Here is a 21,110-nt window from a genome sequence, read left to right on the forward strand (position 1 = left end):
GTGGGGGGCTATGAGTTTGGAAATGAGGAAGAGCAGGATTCAGATGACTTAACAGAAGAAATGAGCTGCTTCCTGAATATAAACTCAGTCCGTGTGAACCGTCTCCCAGGCTGGCCTAGGATTCTGAGGGACCCCGACATTTATTCTATATCGGAAGGTTATTTCTGAACTTGGCTCTCAGTCGCTCGCTCTTGGGGGCTGAGGATGCACACCGGGTGACGGAAGTAATCCCCTCAACAAAGATCAATGAACTCACAGAGTTAGATAAGCTGAAACGTGATCATTCATTCCTTTCTTTGCCGGATTTTTCTTGTACGCGACCTTATGGGACTACAGTTCATTCAGTCCCAGCATGCATTGCAAGTACAGTGCATGGTAACATATTTATTTTTATTTGGGGTAATTTTGGTTCGTCACTGTTACTCTTCCTGGTGGTGTGTTCAGAACAACTTTTCTTTGCATACATGCAAACATACACTGGTGGACTCTATGGTGCGACCCTGTCCGAACAAGGGGCCTTTAGAGGGCCTTTTGGGGAAAACATGACCAAGGGCCCTCTTGGTAAACATTCAAGGAGAGAAAACAGGATAAAGATCTTTCTAGGAGGGCTTTCAAGTAGAGCAAACACAAGAAAGTGCTCCCCAATGTGCCAGTGCAGTGGAGAAAACCTGATTAAATACCCAGGGTTCCCTTCCAGTGGCCTCAAATGTGTGCTTCCAGTAAAGAAAACATGATAAAGGGCCCTCTCAGCTGTCCCTCCAGTGATGACAACATGAGACAGTGCCCTCTTTAATAACATTCAAGCCGATAAGAGATGATCTTTATGACACTCTTTCTTTGGAGAAAACCTGATGATGAGTGCAAATAAATACACGTAGATCATTAACATCACCTGACCCCGGATAACAGTATGAATACAATGACATCACTTACGTCACCTCCACCCCACTGAACATCCAAGATGACATACAAACTTTGCATCTCTCTATGAGATCTCAGAAACACCTGTACTGAGAATCACCTGGGTGAACACATGGCCAGCTTTGTAAGTGTGTAAACCTATTTGTGAAAGCATGACGAGTAATGTCACCACATGCCATGTACATCCATCAAGTGGTGGCAACAACAACTGATGCAACCAGAAGCAACAGGGATTAGCTGTGAACCGAGGTCATGCAGAGACCCATAGTAAATAATTCCTTAACTAGTTATTTTCAAAGCATGTTCCTCTGTCTTTCAAGTTTCAAGTCAGGACACATGAATAGAGAAAAACTGAATGTAATTAAATATATATTGTTTATTATAGTGACTTTACGCTGTGATACAGTGTTGATATTTCATCCTTTGTATATTTCCATGTGTAGGTCCACACCTGTTTTGCTGCTAATGTCAGATTTTCATTGATTTAAAGTTTGATATGTTTGGGTTTTTTCTTTTTTTTAATTCATAATAAACATAGATACATATTTTTAAAAATATTATGTTTTAACGATTGTATTTATTTATATATCTTTATATCTATTGTATTTTATTTGTATTTAATAAGCATAATGTTAATCCAATTAAATAGTGATGATGTGTTCACTGCCCCTTTAAGACTGTAGTCAAAACAAAGCGTGGACTGTTTTTCCGGCTAAACGGAAGTGGTTATTGTTGCGGTCTTTACCAACGTTAGTATGTGGGAAATGAGGGCTGCTATATATATGAAAATCAGTTAGCTCCGTTTAAAACCGTATTTTATTTCATTAAGAATATTTGAGGTATCGTTATTATTATTTCCCCTGAACTAACCGCTAGTTTGTTAGCATCAGCAGCCATGCCGTCCTATTCTGAATTAAGGAAAACAAACCACTTCTACTACTTCATCAAATTCACCTTAAACATCTACTCAATGCTGTTTTCGGTAAGTTTGCTGTCCATTTGTTGACATTATATTAGCCATTTTAATCTGCAACAGTGTATGCTACTGGTAGTGGACGCGAAACACCCACTAGCATCCTCTCGCCAAACCTCATTCATATAAACTGTGTTTAAATGTTTTACATTTTCCTTGTTTATTCACACATGTTACTACATACAATCAGACATATTATGAATCTATACCATATATTCGACACATCGGCATATAAATCAAACAACGACCACGACTATTTGGATCACAATTTGATTTTTAAACACGGATCTGCCTCCTTATGAAGCCTGTTATCACCCCCAGTTTTGGGCGTTATTGTTGCAGCTTTACTATAGATTTTATGGACATTTAAAGCTAGGACTCATGCCGTATTCACCAGAAGACTATAGTAATTATCATTTAAGTCATACATTATGATATAAAACGTTTTCTTCTTGTTGTAAGGCCATGTCATGTTAAATTGTCATATTTTCTCCTGGGATTTGGTGTGGAGTTTTGGGGATACTAGCTAGCAGATCGTTAGCCGGTAAGATAGACATCATGCATCCTTATATTTGCTAATCCTTACTCACTACAATCATGTTAAGCCATGCCATGATTTATTTCAGTATAATTGGATATTACAATTGCATTTTTGATTGTTTTTATCATTTTACTCGATCACTGGTAGCAAGCAGCACGGTGGTGCAGGGCGTTGGATGCAGTTAAAGGGACGGCTGTGGGTAAATAGCTTTGCCGACAGTAAATAAGAGCAGGCTGAAAAGCGCCTTTTATTATTGATTTGACCAAACCAGCAGTGGAGTAAAAGGGACGTGTACTTTGGATTACTGATGGTAAATATAATCTCCCTTAAATCAGACTGTAGTTCACCTGCAGTAAATCCAGCAGCTACCCTGCAGTATACAAAGCCATTAGAACTAGCTGCACCTTTACCAGCTCTGAGAACACTTTAATGATCAATCATTATAAAACATATCAGAGATATTATTCTGAAATGGACCAATCAGACAATGACTACTTTTACTGTCGCTACTTTAAGTACATTTAGAGGAGAGTACTTTCTACTTTCACTGGAGGAACATTTAGAATACTTTCACTGTGACAGAGTATTCCTACACTCTGGTACTTCTACTTTACTCAAGTACAAGACCTGAGTACTTCTACTTTACTCAAGTACAAGACCTGAGTACTTCTACTTTACTCAAGTACAAGACCTGAGTACTTGTACTTTACTCAAGTACAAGACCTGAGTACTTCTACTTTACTCAAGAACAAAACCTGAGTACTTCTACTTTACTCAAGTACAAGACCTGAGTACTTCTACTTTACTCAAGTACAAGACCTGAGTACTTCTACTTTACTCAAGTACAAGACCTGAGTACTTCTACTTTACTCAAGTACAAGACCTGAGTACTTCTACTTTACTCAAGTACAAGACCTGAGTACTTCTACTTTTACTCAAGTACAAGACCTGAGTACTTGTACTTTTACTCAAGTACAAGACCTGAGTACTTGTACTTTACTCAAGTACAAGACCTGAGTACTTGTACTTTACTCAAGTACAAGACCTGAGTACTTCTACTTTACTCAAGAACAAAACCTGAGTACTTCTACTTTGCTCAAGTACAAGACCTGAGTACTTCTACTTTACTCAAGTACAAGACCTGAGTACTTCTACTTTACTCAAGTACAAGACCTGAGTACTTCTACTTTACTCAAGTACAAGACCTGAGTACTTCTACTTTACTCAAGTACAAGACCTGAGTACTTGTACTTTACTCAAGTACAAGACCTGAGTACTTCTACTTTACTCAAGTACAAGACCTGAGTACTTCTACTTTTACTCAAGTACAAGACCTGAGTACTTGTACTTTACTCAAGTACAAGACCTGAGTACTTGTACTTTACTCAAGTACAAGACCTGAGTACTTCTACTTTACTCAAGTACAAGACCTGAGTACTTCTACTTTACTCAAGTACAAGACCTGAGTACTTCTACTTTACTCAAGTACAAGACCTGAGTACTTCTACTTTACTCAAGTACAAGACCTGAGTACTTCTACTTTTACTCAAGTACAAGACCTGAGTACTTGTACTTTACTCAAGTACAAGACCTGAGTACTTCTACTTTACTCAAGTACAAGATCTGAGTACTTCTACTTTACTCAAGTACAAGATCTGAGTACTTCTACTTTTACTCAAGTACAAGACCTGAGTACTTCTACTTTTACTCAAGTACAAGACCTGAGTACTTGTACTTTACTCGTACAAGACCTGAGTACTTGTACTTTACTCAAGTACAAGACCTGAGTACTTGTACTTTACTCAAGTACAATATCTGAGTACTTCTACTTTACTCAAGTACAAGACCTGAGTACTTCTACTTTACTCAAGTACAAGATCTGAGTACTTCTACTTTTACTCAAGTACAATACCTGAGTACTTGTACTTTACTCAAGTACAAGACCTGAGTACTTCTACTTTACTCAAGTACAAGATCTGAGTACTTCTACTTTACTCAAGTACAAGACCTGAGTACTTCTACTTTACTCAAGTACAAGACCTGAGTACTTCTACTTTACTCAAGTACAAGACCTGAGTACTTCTACTTTTACTCAAGTACAAGACCTGAGTACTTCTACTTTACTCAAGTACAAGACCTGAGTACTTCTACTTTACTCAAGTACAAGACCTGAGTACTTCTACTTTACTCAAGTACAAGACTTGAGTACTTCTACTTTTATTCAAGTACAAGACCTGAGTACTTCTACTTTACTCAAGTACAAGACCTGAGTACTTCTAATTTTACTCAAGTACAAGACCTGAGTACTTCTACTTTACTCAAGTACAAGACCTGAGTACTTCTACTTTACTCAAGTACAAGACCTGAGTACTTCTTATTTTACTCAAGTACAAGATCTGAGTACTTCTACTTTACTCAAGTACAAGATCTGAGTACTTCTACTTTACTCAAGTACAAGACCTGAGTACTTCTACTTTTACTCAAGTACAAGACCTGAGTACTTGTACTTTACTCAAGTACAAGACCTGAGTACTTGTACTTTACTCAAGTACAATATCTGAGTACTTCTACTTTACTCAAGTACAAGATCTGAGTACTTCTACTTTACTCAAGTACAAGACCTGAGTACTTCTACTTTACTCAAGTACAAGATCTGAGTACTTCTACTTTACTCAAGTACAAGATCTGAGTACTTCTACTTTACTCAAGTACAAGATCTGAGTACTTCTACTTTACTCAAGTACAAGATCTGAGTACTTCTACTTTACTCAAGTACAAGATCTGAGTACTTCTACTTTACTCAAGTACAAGATCTGAGTACTTCTACTTGTACTAAGATCTGAGTACTTCTACTTCTTAATTCTTGTCAAATGTTCACTTTATTATTTCAAAACCAGTTTTAAAATGTGTCCGGGCATGTTCATGAAATAAGGTGAGCAAAGTAGAGACACCAAATACAAATATACACCTGAAAATGAGCAGAATGAGGCCCCTTTAACACAGGAAAGGGTAGATAATATGCCTCTGATGGATGAATTGGATTTTGTACTTCATTTAAAAGCTGCAACAGAAGTTGCGAAATATTCATGATATTAAACATCTGTCCTGCAAGTGAGGATATGGTTCAAATAACACTGCCTCTACCAGGGAGAGGAGAAGAACATATTTAAGCTGTTTTAGTGTGAAATATACATTTATAGGATCAGAGTTATCCTTAATTCTACCAAAGGTTTCTCCTCTTCAGGATTCTAGGTCATCCAGGGCTTAGAAGCACCCTCTTCTTTATAAAAACCTCCATCCGTGTATTTTGATGCTTTTGGAACCTGAATCACATGAAAGTGCAACAAAAATGACCATCAGGAGTTAATTGTTCATTCGAGAATGGTCGACATCCATCCAGCGCCGACTCTCAGGCCACTTTAGTTGATTATTACTGTCCTGGAGTTAAATTTAGGACCCATCAGGTCATGAAGACGTAGATATGATTGATCCTCCGCCATTATCGGCCCGCTAACAACCCCCTGCTGTGTTCTGACTCTCCATCTCACCCCAACAACACTTATCTGCAGGAACGTTGTCGGAATAATATTCAATTTGGACCTCCGTAAATCTGCCAGACTGTCTGTGTTTGTTGAGATATATTCATCCTGAAGCACATTATTGAATATTACTCCTAAACATGGGTAGTTTGATGCCATTAGCACTCCAGACAACCTTTCTGTCTCGCCTCCTACGGCAGAAAGAGAAGCAAAAGCTCACAGTAAAGTAATTTAGCGTCTCTACTTTAAAGAGTCCTCTCCTGCTGATGTTCAGGTGTATATCAGTATGTAGAGTCTCTACTTTAAAGAGTCCTCTCCTGCTGATGTTCAGGTGTATATCAGTATGTAGAGTCTCTACTTTAAAGAGTCCTCTCCTGCTGATGTTCAGGTGTATATCAGTATGTAGCGTCTCTACTTTAAAGAGTCCTCTCCTGCTGATGTTCAGGTGTATATCAGTATGTAGAGTCTCTACTTTAAAGAGTCCTCTCCTGCTGATGTTCAGGTGTATATCAGTATGTAGAGTCTCTACTTTAAAGAGTCCTCTCCTGCTGATGTTCAGGTGTATATCAGTATGTAGCGTCTCTACTTTAAAGAGTCCTCTCCTGCTGATGTTCAGGTGTATATCAGTATGTAGTGTCTCTACTTTAAAGAGTCCTCTCCTGCTGATGTTCAGGTGTATATCAGTATGTAGAGTCTCTACTTTAAAGAGTCCTCTCCTGCTGATGTTCAGGTGTATATCAGTATGTAGAGTCTCTACTTTAAAGAGTCCTCTCCTGCTGATGTTCAGGTGTATATCCGTATGTAGAGTCTCTACTTTAAAGAGTCCTCTCCTGCTGATGTTCAGGTGTATATCAGTATGTAGAGTCTCTACTTTAAAGAGTCCTCTCCTGCTGATGTTCAGGTGTATATCAGTATGTAGAGTCTCTACTTTAAAGAGTCCTCTCCTGCTGATGTTCAGGTGTATATCAGTATGTAGAGTCTCTACTTTAAAGAGTCCTCTCCTGCTGATGATCAGGTGTATATCAGTATGTAGTGTCTCTACTTTAAAGAGTCCTCTCCTGCTGATGATCAGGTGTATATCAGTATGTAGTGTCTCTACTTTAAAGAGTCCTCTCCTGCTGATGTTCAGGTGTATATCAGTATGTAGAGTCTCTACTTTAAAGAGTCCTCTCCTGCTGATGTTCAGGTGTATATCCGTATGTAGAGTCTCTACTTTAAAGAGTCCTCTCCTGCTGATGTTCAGGTGTATATCAGTATGTAGTGTCTCTACTTTAAAGAGTCCTCTCCTGCTGATGATCAGGTGTATTCTGATATGAGAATCGCTCTGAAGCTGGAGATCGATTATAGGATAAGCTTCCCAATGTCCTGGCATTTTGTCCTTTATCTTTTTTGGACCTGTCAGATCCACTGGTACAAAGTCTGTCTCCTGTCTTCATTATTACGGCTGACTTTGGGATCTGCTCCAGATCTAGCCTCAGTGCCTTATGGAGGCTGTGAGCAGTAAATCGAGTTGAAGCAGACGGACCTTTTGCTCTTAAGGCAGATTGCCTCAGTTTCCAATAGAAAGATCAATATCGGGGAAGCAAACGCTGTGTGTGTGTGTGTGTGTGTGTGTGTGTGTGTGTGTGTGTGTGTCTGCTTCTCCGAGCACTTAGTTAAATACCAACGGGCTGCAACACTCCGTCCTCGAGTCGATTGTCAGCATGGACTCTATGGATGTGTTACAGTTGTTTTTTAGCGTGCACAAAGGGTTAAACTTGGGTAGTCTTATTAATCACGTTGATGCGCTTAAAGGCACGGTAATCCAGTGTGCTGACCAGCTGCAGTGGTGGAAAGCATCTGAATACAGTTATCAAAGCACTGTTCTGAAGGGTAGAGCTGCAGCAATTACACAGAAAATGCTGTTTTCAGTGAGATTTCTCAAGTCCTACATTAAGTTCCATTTCATGCAAAAATGTTAGAAAATGCTCTTTTTCTGCCTAAAAAAATTAAGATATTTGAGTTTAATCTAATTTTAAAGTGCTTATCTTTGGGTTTGTGACTGACTAAACAAGACATTGAAGTGCATACCTGCAGGGTCATACCTATTGAACACTTTCAACATGGAAATTATGGAAAAATACACTGATATTCAGTATAATTATCATCAGTAGTTGTGGTTAGAGCTGGAGCACTGCTCAATTAGTTGATTGGCAGGAAACTATTTTGCATCTCTGGTTAGTTTTCTCTATACTTCTACTCCGCTCCATGTCATATTATACTGTTGGCTCCACTATATTTACTGACAGCTGTACAGAAAACACTAAAAGAGGCTCTGTTCTGCTTTTTGGATTTTTCCTTTTCCTGTAATGTGTTCTAGGTTTTAGTGCATGTAAATGGTCTGCAAACGCAAAAATCCCTGCTTTTCTACGATGAACGAGTACGTTTTCAGTAGAGTTTTGCAGTTTATTTTCCTGAATCTGAATTCTATATTCTCTTTGTCGTAATGGTATGTTTACTCGGCTATATAGTCTGTGTTTTCCTTATAATATTATACGAGGAAAAGAGGGATGTGTGCACTTTGAAGCGATGATGGCTGAGATGATGCAGCCATATTACCACAACAACACAATTTTCCCATTTTCTCGTCCCATAATCATGTACTTCCCTTTTATAGCCTTTACCCCGCGTCATGTGCAGTCCATCTTCCCCACATTTTGGGAGTTATGAACTGGGAAACCTGTGTGCCTAGTAAACCAATTCAACCACTCATTTCAGGAGTGATAGTGGAGCTCTGTGGTGTGGTAGAGCTTTAGAGCTTTTAAAATAAAGGAAATACAGGATTGAAATGAAGTGTTGCAGAGAAAGCAAGCCATTATAAAGATAAACTAATACAAGAACATTTTAATTACATTTCCTTTCAGAGTACTTAATTTATCCTGGGGAACAATCAGGTGAAAAAATCATTAGAATTGAACTTTATTTCAACATCAGAAGTTAAGGTCAGATGCCCACTTTCTTTTACAACATATAACAACAATAAATCTGTAAAATCGGGTTGAAAATATAAATATATGTTTAGAAACAATCAGGTCAAGCAAAAGAATAACACATGTTCAATAAACTCAGGAACTTAAAGTGAAATATCCAAAACAAAGATGAAATCAATAGAATAAAATTATAGGAGAAAAACCTCAAATGTGTAGAAATGACAATAATTGTCTCATTTAAGTATTAATATAGATATGAACCAGATGTTGTACTGCTCCAGATGGAATAATCCCAAGTGTTGTTTCTAATCCCTGGAACTGTGGGTAGGAGTTTATCAGCAGCAGGGATCTTTCTGTTGTTGTTGGCTTGTTGCACACGGTGTCACCACGGGTTTGTTGCACAGCCAATCAGAACTTATCTGAATCTGTTTCCATTGAAGGGCCGGGCCCATCATCTTCACTCACTGCACGACTCAACTAAGTGGATAGAGTTTCAGTTTGTGTGGGCTGGAGCCAAATCCGTCCTTAAGAGGAAACAAATCCACTTAAAAGAAGTTCATTAGTCTGGATTTCAGTGGAGCGTTCACATGCTGGGAGGGACATGCCAAAACATTTCGTGGTTTGATTTAAACAGAGAGAGAAACTCCCTCTGGGGGGGAACACAGGGATTTGAGCCTCTGCAGACCATTTACATGCACTAGAACATATAGCACACACTACAGGAAATGGAGGGACTCTTTAAGTGCATTTAAGAAGGGCTCTCTAATGTCAGACACCAGCTTCACTAACACTGCGTCCCAAAACCTCCACACTGTTTGTTATTTTTCCGGAGGACAGTGAGTGTGTTTATCCCATTAACCCACCCTGCCCCCTCTCTCTGCAGCTGATGGGGCTCTGTGTGCTGTGTGTGGGGGTCTACGCTGAAGTGGAGCGGCAGAAGAACCGGACCCTGGAGGGCCTGTTCCTGGCCCCCGCCGTGGTGCTCATCCTGCTGGGCCTGGTGATGTTCACCGTGTCCGTGGTGGGCATGGTGGGCTCCCTGAGGGACAACAAGACCCTGCTGCACATGGTGAGGAGGTGGGGGGGGGGGGCAGTGCAGTGCAGTGTGTCTTCGTTGTACATGTTGTGCGCAGAAAGATAACTTTACCCCCCCGAGCATTTCCAAGAAGAGTGTCAGTGTGGTGGTCGGATTTGTGTTTCCTTCAAAGCAACACACTGCAGAGACTTTGATAACATATTTTCTGTCGCTTGATTTTCATTCAAATAACAATAAATAACATTATTTCTAAAGCAAAAAAATAGATAACATTTGATTCCAGTCCGAGGTTCAAAGATAACGGCAGCGTGTGCAAGGCCAGCGCTTTTCAAAATAGATTACAGGCATTGAATCTGACATATCAGTCTAACTTCCAGGTTCATATGTGTATGTATCTCCTCTCCTGGGACATGTTTCCATGCTTTAATGTTCAGAAAGCTCTTTAGTTTTCTCATACTGACGGCTTAGAGATGTCCCGCCCCTTAGCCTATCACGTACAATGTGTTGGAGCTCTAGCCAATAGAAGCGCAAGTTTCACAAAATGATGTCACCATGTTCAGAAAGTAAACAAAGGAGTCCAATGGAGGCGTTTCAGGCAGGAGTGTGAGGGAGTTTCCCTCTATAGGGAACCCAGGGATTGTAGCCTTTGCAGACCATTTACATGCACTAAAACGTATAGAACACGCTGCAGGAGAGCGAACACCCTAAAAAGCCTTTAGCTGCATTTAAAATCAGTCAAGCAAATACAGATTTAAACAATCCTTCAAAGCGTTTTTCAAATCCTGCTGGGACATTACTAGGGTTGGGTATCGGTTGGGTTTTATCCGATACCGGTGCCTACTCGGTATTTTTGAAACGGTTCCGGTGCCGAAACGGTTCTCAAACCGGTACTTAAAAAAACGAAAACGCACACACGTGGTCAAAAAACAATACCCTTTTATTTCCAGGGCCAAATTGAACACAGTATTAACTTAAATCTTTAAGCAATATAAATACAAGTAACATATAGTAATAAATAAACCAATGTAGAGAGGCCAGCTTCCGGCATCTTCTATTTGTCCGACACTGGCTGCTGCCGTTGAAGTGCTTGGCCTTTCGTCACGTAATTTATCAAATCGGCTTTTAAATAAACTCCATGCACCGTCAGATGTTTCATTAAATTAGAAGTGATACCTCCCTTGCATGCTATTGCTTAAGACATGTGTTGCATGTCGCAGAATCTGCATCCTTAGATGTGAAATGAAGCCAAACCTTGGAGCGTTTTACTTCCGGCATCTTTATTGATCCTCTCGCTCAGTTCTGATCAACAAGTGTGCTGAGTAGCGGCACCGACATCAGGTTCAACAACCTCAAGTTGACGCCGGAACTCCAGGGGGCAGTATAAAAAAAAAAGTCTGGCACCGAAATGTTTGTTCTTATCCGGTCTCGTTACTACCGTTTATGTCGGAACCGGTGCCCTATTGGCACCGCGTTTCGGTGCCCAACCCTAGACATTACTCCTTTAACCTTCGATATATTCTCAGGCTGACTTCAAACACTTTGAAATTCGGGTCAGAGTTAATGACTGCAACTAGATTTCTGATTCGTATTCCATTGGTTTACACATTGCAGACTGAAGCTCAGCCAGAAACAATTTGCTCAGTTTTTGTCTAATTGAAGAAGACCCTAACCCATTCAGTCCCTGAGTTGTTAAATGATTTTACTCAGTGCCTGAATTGGACCTTAGCCCCCTGGTGAGATTGTAATGTAAATGTGTGTGTCGTCTGCATAGCTACGGTAACTGGTTGTCCATATCTGAGGAAGTGGAAGCATGTGGATGGTAAAATGAAGAGGCCCCAGGATGGAGCCTTGAGGACAAGTATTTGATACTGAAGCCTTTTTTTTTGTACGTTTTACCCCTGAGTTGTGTACATAAAGGTGTCTTATTCCCTGCCTCCACAGTTCCTCTGTGTCCTCTGTGTGTTGCTGCTCCTCCAGGTCATCGGGCTCACCCTGGCTCTCATCTTCGAGAACAAGGTAAACACTATTTAAGTCTCTTTTCCTCCACTTTCTCAGATATAATCCTTAGTGATAGCCTCATGGCGCTGACCTCCTCTGTGTTTCCTCTCCTCAGACTTCGGCCCTGTTTCAGAGCAGTATACGAGAAGGAATCAAACACTACTACGACGATCTGGACTTCAAGAACATCCTGGACTACATGCAGCAAAAGGTGGTTTGATATCTAATCCATACAAATACAAACTGAGACAGGAAGTGCTGTTGGACAGAAAGTATGACTTGTTATAAAATGATGCTCTTAATAGTAATACTGCTTTCTAGGCGAAGTATTTGTACCTGGTGTTGTAAAAGGAGCCAGTTGGATGAGTCTGGGGGTGTTGTGGTCTGAAGACTTGGTGAGGGTGATAGTCCGGGCTCTAGAGTGCTGCATGGATTGGCATTTATTGAGGATTGAAAGCCACAGAGGACAGCGTTACAGTAGTCGATACGGGGCGTGAGGAATGAATGAACCAGGACTTCAGTGCTCGATTGCGGAGTCTAGATATCTTTGTGATTGGATTTAGTTTTGATACGAAGCTGTGTGGTTGTACATCTCTTCCTACAGGGCCACAGAGAATATATACAGACATAAAACAGTTCAAAGATGCAAGTCAAAATGAAGGAATGTGTAGAGCAAGTTCCTGTAAAATAGAGCCAGCTGTGGTGTGTGTTTTGGATCTGCCCACGTGTCCTCTGTACAAGATATACCTCTAATCTGAACCGCAGACCTGGTATCAGCGCTTTGAGTTTCTGTGACCTGCAGAACAAAATGTCTGTAACCTTTAACCATGAGCTGCAGCTTTTATCTCCCCTCGCTCCTCTAACATGCTCACCGGAGATCATGCTGTTTTATTCACCACAAACATCAATAAAAAGGGCGGTGAATCGTGCCCTTCTTATTCCTCCTCCTCCTCCTCCGCTGCTTTAAGCACAGATGTCCTTCCTTCGTCTGGAATAAATGTCAGACTTTAAGGATGTGCAGAGACAGTTAATGTGCAGAGATGGAAAGTCACTTCAGTACAATTTTTAGATACTTGGGAATTTCCTTTTCCAGCAGCTACTATACTTGTATTCCGCCATCATTCAGAGACACATACCGTACATTTTACTCCCCTTCATTTATTTGACTGATTTAGTGACTTTGAAGATTAAAATGCGGCTTTATAAACGCCAAACAAGTGAAGAAATCCAAAGAATATGAAAGGTTAAAGTTTTAGTGCATGTAAATGGTCTGCAGAGGCTAAACTCTCTGGGAATTTCCTTATTGTTATTATGTCTTTCTTACTGGTTGTCATGGTTTCTGTCTTGTCTCCCAGTTTTCCTGCTGTGGAGGGGACGAGTATAAGGACTGGGGGGTGAACCAGTACCATTTCTGTAATGGTACCGGTCCTTTGGCCTGTGGGGTCCCTTACACCTGCTGTGTCCGTCAGAAGGTGAGTGCTGCAACACATGCGCGCACACAGACACGCACACGCACACGCACACACACACACACACACTGTACCGGTTGTATGCAGTTTTTATTTGATGCTTTCATACCAGCTGACGTCAGAAAAGGCGGTTTTCAGCGTCTCAATGTTTGGAGATTTCCTGCTTTTCTTCAGACGGACGAAACAACACATTTGAAGACTTTGAGAAACTGGGATTTTCCACAATTTTTAGACAAAGTTCAAGACTAAACGCTTAAATGAGAAAAACAATCAGCCCAGTAATTGGTAATTAATAAATAATTGTTGGTCTGGGTTCTGTTCAAAGGCTATAATCAGGCGGTCAATTTCCACAAAGCTGGCTTTAAATACATTAAATAAGCCGCTGTCTTTTTCCATTCTCACGTCAGATTGATTGTGAGTGTCTAGTTTGTGGCTTCAAGGAGCGTCTTTAAATTAAATATAAGTCCCTGTAGCTCCCCCCCTATCTATCTATATATACCCTCTATGCTCACAACCCTGATAGCGTCTCTGGAGCGGTGGAGCGGCACCGGAGAAGTTAATGACAAAATCCTCCACACGGCGCCCAGATAGTGGATGTGCAGAGCCGAGCGAGGTCCAGGTTCCTGCTGTTATCAGCCCAGACCCTTTTGCAAACTTAGGGTAACGCTCCGGCTGTCGGGGTGAGGAACTCCCCCCATGTGAGGAGCTTTATTCCCCACTCCCCACCATCTTTTCTGTTGGGGAGAAATTATTCCTTATCTGTGTTTTTTATTATTGAGCTTAAAAAACAATTGATAAGAAGTGCAGACCAGGGTCAGCTATTTCCAGAAGTGGAAGAAGTGCTTTTAAGGAAGGTGTTCTGCTGCAGATTTTCTTTCAAACTTTCTATTTGAAAGGAATACACACTACTACTCACGCTGTTTCTCAGCAGTCGCAACATCACAGGCTACCTCGGCCAGTTGGTTCCACTCGGGATGGACTTCACTGAAAGGCTTTTTAGGAGTTTCCCTCTCCTGTAGTGTGTTCTATCGTTTTTGGTGCATGTAACTGGTCTGCAAAGGCTCAAATCATTGGTCCACTGCGGATACACTTCACCCTAATCAGTAGAGAGGACTTTGACGACCGTTGAAGCCTCCCAAACTTGAGAGCGCTGTCCTCAAAGAGATAGCGTTTTGTGGGCTATAGAATCGATCAGAGCGGCTGCTGCTGACTCCCGGGGGGGCACCAACAACCAAAAATCGTACTAAATGACACATCATAGGCTACTACAGCAGAACTATAAAGATCATTTAATGACAAGTCTTTACATCTGGCTGCGAGTTCAGCTGCTGAGCAGCTTTGAGATCTTTGTGGTTTTTCATATAAAAGTTACCTGTTTGTTTACGCAGGCCGACGAAAGAGTCCGTGTTCTTGTTTTGAAGTGACGGTGTTTCGTTTAGAGGTGACGTGGGGCCACGGCACTGTTAGATTTGAGCTATATCATATTTCTTTGGAACAATAAAGTCAATTTGGACAATTTCCCATGGCACAGCGGTTGAAAATCACACTTCAAATTGTGCGAAGGGCAATCCTTTTCATGGTACATTATGGCAGAAAGCGTTTACTTGGTCAAAGTCCAGTTAATATGGACCGGTCACCTCAGTGTCGTCTCGGCTCATCTCTGCTTTCTTTAAGGGGTTTCTCTGACTCTCTGACTTTGAATCTTTGCAGGTAGGAGAGGTCGTCAACACTCTGTGTGGCTACAAGACCCTAAATCTGGATCAACAGGTGAGAGGAACCAAAACAGTCGTTCACTGAGGATTTCACAAAAACATTGCGCCTGAAGGGAATTCCTCAGGAGATTATTAAGGGAAAATATAAACTGACTTTAGAAAACTCCCAGCACACACAGACTACATGCAACCTATTATTCACACTCTCTGCAGAAGTGCTTTAAACCTGCATTCTCTCTAATATCCAGCAGGGGGCGAGTCCTCTGATTGTATAGAAGTCTATGAGAAAATGTCCCTACTTCTCAGTTGATTTATTACATTTTCCTGACGAGTTTATGGTCTCAGTCTCTAGTTTAAAGTATTGCTTCATTGCAGGTCTACTTTGCATTTGACACGTCCATTGACATGTGAAGAATATCTATTTAGGCTTTGACATGTGTATATGGAAAACAGTAGCTGCAGATTTAGACAAACCACTCGTAGATGCATCTGTGGTTGAGTTCAAAGTGAAAAATATGGGCAGTGTGGAAGTATTGCGCAGGAAAGAAAGGGTTTGAGAGGAAACCTGCCACCTTTAAGAAGGAAACGAAAGAGGGGTGGAATATTACACGATGGAAAGCTCTTTGAAACAAACGTACGCTCGCGTTGCACCGGTGAGGATGAGTTCACACTTCTCTCTTTGAACAAATGACAAGATGTCGGCTCGTCAGAGGCATTGATTCCCTAAGTCCTCCCCTCAGTGAGAGCCTGAAACAAACCACGGTGTTAAAACAACAAAGAAGGAGGCTGTACAAACGCGTCTGAGACAAGGAGTACGATACCATTATCTGCGTCGCAACCTCCTCCATCCAACACGTAAGGTCTCTGCTTTGAGGAGGATTTGAATCGAGCATCAAGGAGATTCTGGAGCAACTGGCAGAAGAAGAGGAGAGACTCGATTATCGGAGAAATAATTACCTCCGTTTTCCAGCTCTGGCACAAATAGCAGATAAATCCCTCAGAGCTGCAGCACACAGTGAGCGTCAGTTCAGAGAAGCGAGCTGCAAACGCTCATCGTTGGGAAGGAAAACATGCGTCTCGCATAGAAGCAGAAGGAGATGCTGTGGTTTATTTTTGATCCTCTTTTTAATGTCACAGGTTCACACTTCATACGATGGTTTAAAGTAACTAAGCACAATTCTGAGGTGCTATTTTGTAGTTATTTCAGAGGTGTTCTTCAACTCATTTATTTAATACCTTTAGTTACTCTGCAGATAAAAGAAAATAAATGAAACAGTAAATTAAGGCAAAAATATGAACACCGCTGAGGCACCGTCCAGCAGGGATAAGATCTAAAGTCCAGGCAAGAAATGCAAAGTTTTGTGCAGATAATCAATGGGTAGATATCAGTAAAGTACAAGGAGAACCGTTTTGGCCCTCTTTGCCTTTCCTGTGGTGTCCTTGTGAAGTTTCCTGGTAAAAAAAAAAAGAACTAATCCCAGCAACACCTGTCTCCAGTAAACACAAAGAACCATTAGCCCAACACCGCCTTCAAAATCAAAGCATAAACAACTACTTTAATGAACTAAACTTATAACTAACTCGCTAATAATTGCACTAAATATGGGGTCATAGTCTGTAAACTGAGAGGAAGGTAAGATTTGTGATATTTAGCTTTATCAATTAACTTTGATTGAATAAAATAAACTTAAACGACAATAAAATAAACTATTAAGTAAAATAAATGAATGTATATTCTCAAACATCCAGAATGCGTTGTTATCTTCCTATTGTGTTCCAAAGGTCCTCCCTTCTGGTGCAATATCCAGAAGGGAGGAAGCACGATGTGTTAACGGCTACAGAGGTGTCATTAAATGAGTGATTTCTTCATCATCGTGTCAATTAACGATTTCAATCCTGCATCGTTATCTCAAGGCAGGTGTTTTTATTTAGCTAGCAGCAGACGCGCATTATGAAACGCCATTTAAAAACGGTAATTAAAAAGCGAAATCTCAATAACGATCAATGGAACCGCAATTAGATTTTAGTTTTAAAGTTAAAGTAGTTTTAACTAAATGTGCAGCCTGTGTAAATAGCACTGCGACTTAATTGTCATTTTTAAAACATTCAGGCTTTATGATGAAAGAGTTTTATGTTTTATACTAAGATTTTCAGACCTGGTGTGTACTTCCTACTGAGTGGACACTTTAAAGAGTCACTGGTTTTCATTTGAATGCATATTTTTGGAAGCAGGGACTGTTGAGTTTGATATTGAAACTTTTCCCTCTTTCCTCCCCCCTCTCCCTCCGGTCTGTGCATCAGCGTGAAACCCTGCACGAGGTGATCCACGTGCGCGGCTGCATCCACGCAGTGAACCTGTGGATGAGCGACAACGTAGGAATAACGTTGGCTCTCTGCTGCGCCATCGGCCTGCCGCAGGTAATTTAAAACTCCTCGCAGCACCTCACCGACTCTGAGCTCTGCAGCCCGGTTCCCTCCAAATGCAACATTTTAACCTCCTGACTTCCTGTTACTGATATACACCTGAACATCAGCAGGAGAGGACTCTTTAAAGTAGAGACACTACATACTGATATACACCTGAACATCAGCAGGAGAGGACTCTTTAAAGTAGAGACACTACATACTGATATACCCCTGAACATCAGCAGGAGAGGACTCTTTAAAGTAGAGACACTACATACTGATATACACCTAAACATCAGCAGGAGAGGACTCTTTAAAGTAGAGACACTACATACTGATATACACCTGAACATCAGCAGGAGAGGACTCTTTAAAGTAGAGACACTACATACTGATATACCCCTGAACATCAGCAGGAGAGGACTCTTTAAAGTAGAGACACTACATACTGATATACACCTGAACATCAGCAGGAGAGGACTCTTTAAAGTAGAGACGCTACATACTGATATACACCTGAACATCAGCAGGAGAGGACTCTTTAAAGTAGAGACACTACATACTGATATACACCTGAACATCAGCAGGAGAGGACTCTTTAAAGTAGAGACTCTACATACTGATATACACCTGAACATCAGCAGGAGAGGACTCTTTAAATAGATTGTGGTTTGATCTGAATTTGTCGCCTACACATTCCTTTGCCCACAAATCTTCCCATGAATAATTTATACTTGTCGCAGCCCCACCCCTTCAGAGGGGATTGATTACAATAATTACTTTTCTAAAACAACAGTAAAAATAGCTTTGGTTCTCTCCAGCACCACTCCTACAGATTAAATTACAGCTCATACATTTTGTCCATTTTGAAATAAACACAGTCTGTTTGAGTGCCCTCACCCCTCTGTTACTGGGAAGGGATCCAAAGCTTTCACTTCACTTTTTACTACAAGTCTTCATCTTTCACTGTTTAAATCAACAGTTGTTTACTTTATTAAAAATAGCAATGGGTCAGTGGTTAAAACAAGCTGAAGAGCTTTTAATTTTACACAGTAAATACCCCGCTGGTGGACTTTAAGCGGTTGCTAACAAGTGTCTAAATGAGTCGACTAAACATCATCACGCCCAACATTAGCCTCCTTTAGCTTAGCAGGTGGTGACGTGAAGTCATGTGACCGTGCTGTAGTTCCTTTATAGCCCAACATTAGCCGCCTTTAGCTTAGCGGTGGTGAGGTGAAGTCATGTGACCGTGCTGTAGTTCCTTTATAGCCCAACATTAGCCGCCTTTAGCTTAGCGGTGGTGAGGTGAAGTCATGTGACCGTGCTGTAGTTCCTTTATAGCCCAACATTAGCCGCCTTTAGCTTAGCGGTGGTGACGTGAAGTCATGTGACCGTGCTGTAGTTGCTTTATAGCCCAACATTAGCCTCCTTTAGCTTAGCGGTGGTGACGTGAAGTCATGTGACCGTGCTGTAGTTCCTTTATAGCCCAACATTAGCCGCCTTTAGCTTAGCAGTGGTGACGTGAAGTCATGTGACCGTGCTGTAGTTGCTTTATAGCCCAACATTAGCCTCCTTTAGCTTAGCGGTGGTGACGTGAAGTCATGTGACCGTGCTGTAGTTCCTTTATAGCCCAACATTAGCCGCCTTTAGCTTAGCGGTGGTGACGTGAAGTCATGTGACCGTGCTGTAGTTCCTCTATAGGTTGATAGGTTGGTATAGCTTTTTTCTTCAGATTCGATTATTTTCTGCAAAATCCAAGAACATAGAGAAATCCAATTGAACCAGGGAGGTGCTGGCTTCAGGGTTGGAGTACAACACATCATCTTTGCACCACTCTTTAAAGTCTTTGAAACTTGATGGTGTGTATTTTTTTTAAAGTAGAAAAAACTATAACAAAGCCCCCTTTTTTTCTGCAGCTGCTGGGCATCATCCTGAGCTGCGTCTTCTGGAACCTGCTGGTGGACATGAGCGAGTCCTCAGACATGGTGGACTTCAAGCTGAAGAAGAAGGAGGTGGAATACAGCGAGCTGGACCTGGCCGGCGCCGGCTGGTGCATGTGTCTGCCGAGGGACGGTGGCTACCTGCCCGTCCCCGTCGTCGAACCCGACCTGGACCCCATCGACGTCCACCTGCAGAAGCTGAAGAAGCAGCCGCCGCGCACACACTCGCAGCTCCAGATGCTGCAGGTGTCGCACTCCTCCTCGGGGCTGGACGAGGTGGACGTCGGGCGGAAGCAGAAACGGGAACACTGAGCGCCTTTTTCTGGGTGTTTTGCCTTTTTTTTTTTCGTGGTTGTAATTGTTGGAGTTGTGTTGCACTAACTTTTCGGTTTCCGTCATTGGATCAAGCTTAAAGGGATCAGAAGTACTTTGAATATGTTTACAAGAAGGAAAAAAAGAAGAAGCGACATGCAACATTGGCTTTATAAAATAATGTTTTACTTTTTCTTGTTTGTAGCGGTTGATATTTAAAGTTTTATGTCATTATATCACTTTTAATTTATTTTCTCTATGGTGCGTTCACACCGGATGCAAGGCTTATTTAATTGCGTGGCTTGATTTTAAATATTAATTCAATGCAAAGACTCTAAAAAATCTGACAGAAGTCGCTGCTTCTTCCCTGTCACATGTTAAAACGGATTACCTAAATGCTAGCTTAGCATTTCCTTAACCGATCTGATTTCCCTTCCGACAACAAGCATCTTTTAAATATAGATGGATAGACCTGAGAATGCAATCACACCGTCATAGTAAACATTATTGATTCAGCCACTTGTGACTTGTTAGAGAAATAGTGTCTGTGTCATAAAAACAACGGTTGCTAACATGTAATTCCAAAACACATGCTAGCCGCTGTGTTAGCATGCTAACATAAACACAATGACAGAGATCGTGTTCTTAGCTTAGCCTGTTAGCATGCGATGAACGGGTAAATAAAGTACTGTAGAGATAAATACTCAAACTTTTTGTGGGATAGGGAGATGGATAATCCCCGTCCAGCTTTGAACCGTAATGTTATTGACACCGGTCAGGAAACTGCAAAAGAAAAAGAAGAACAGGACACTAAAGATCGGGAATGAGTCAGCTTTTTTGCAAATCATCTTAAGGTCAATTTTTGGGATATGTTATTGATTAAAAGGTTAATAAAGTGTGTACACAAGCTGAAGGGATTTAAAGTAACAACCTCCTGAAGCTTTTACATTTCTTTAAAAAAGTGTCTTAATGATACGACTAAATGTCCTCACGTCGAGCATTAGCTGCGGTTAGCATAGCGGTGGAGACAGGAAGTCATGGTGACCGTACTGTAGTTCCTTTATAGTAGGGTGACCAGATCTGAGGTGGCGAAAAAGAGGACACTTGCGATTGTTGGGGGGTGGGGGGAAGCGCCAGTCAATTTTTAATGGTCCCAACAGTGAAAACCGGGCGTTTTCATGAATTTATAAACCCCCCCCCCCCCCCCCCCCCGGACGCTCCGGACAGGACGTAAAAAGAGGACATGTCCGGGCAAAAGAGGACGTTTGGTCACCCTACTTTATAGCCCAACATT

At 41.3% G+C, this 21,110-nt stretch overlaps 1 protein-coding gene across 1 annotated transcript; it reads left to right on the top strand.

The window, feature by feature from the left end:
- The first annotated feature begins 1,627 nt into the window (after positions 1-1,627).
- On the top strand, positions 1,628-20,707 carry zgc:110329 (uncharacterized protein LOC550500 homolog). Its single transcript, XM_063897061.1, has 8 exons — positions 1,628-1,903; positions 9,827-10,012; positions 11,921-11,995; positions 12,093-12,188; positions 13,333-13,449; positions 15,157-15,213; positions 17,460-17,576; positions 19,481-20,707. Exons 1-8 carry the CDS (start codon positions 1,817-1,819, stop codon positions 19,814-19,816), a joined length of 1,071 nt encoding a protein of 356 aa, XP_063753131.1. The 5' UTR covers positions 1,628-1,816; the 3' UTR covers positions 19,817-20,707.
- The last annotated feature ends 403 nt before the right edge of the window (positions 20,708-21,110 follow it).

This window comes from Eleginops maclovinus, chromosome 12, assembly GCF_036324505.1.
Source record: "Eleginops maclovinus isolate JMC-PN-2008 ecotype Puerto Natales chromosome 12, JC_Emac_rtc_rv5, whole genome shotgun sequence".
Classification (NCBI taxonomy): domain Eukaryota; kingdom Metazoa; phylum Chordata; class Actinopteri; order Perciformes; family Eleginopidae; genus Eleginops; species Eleginops maclovinus.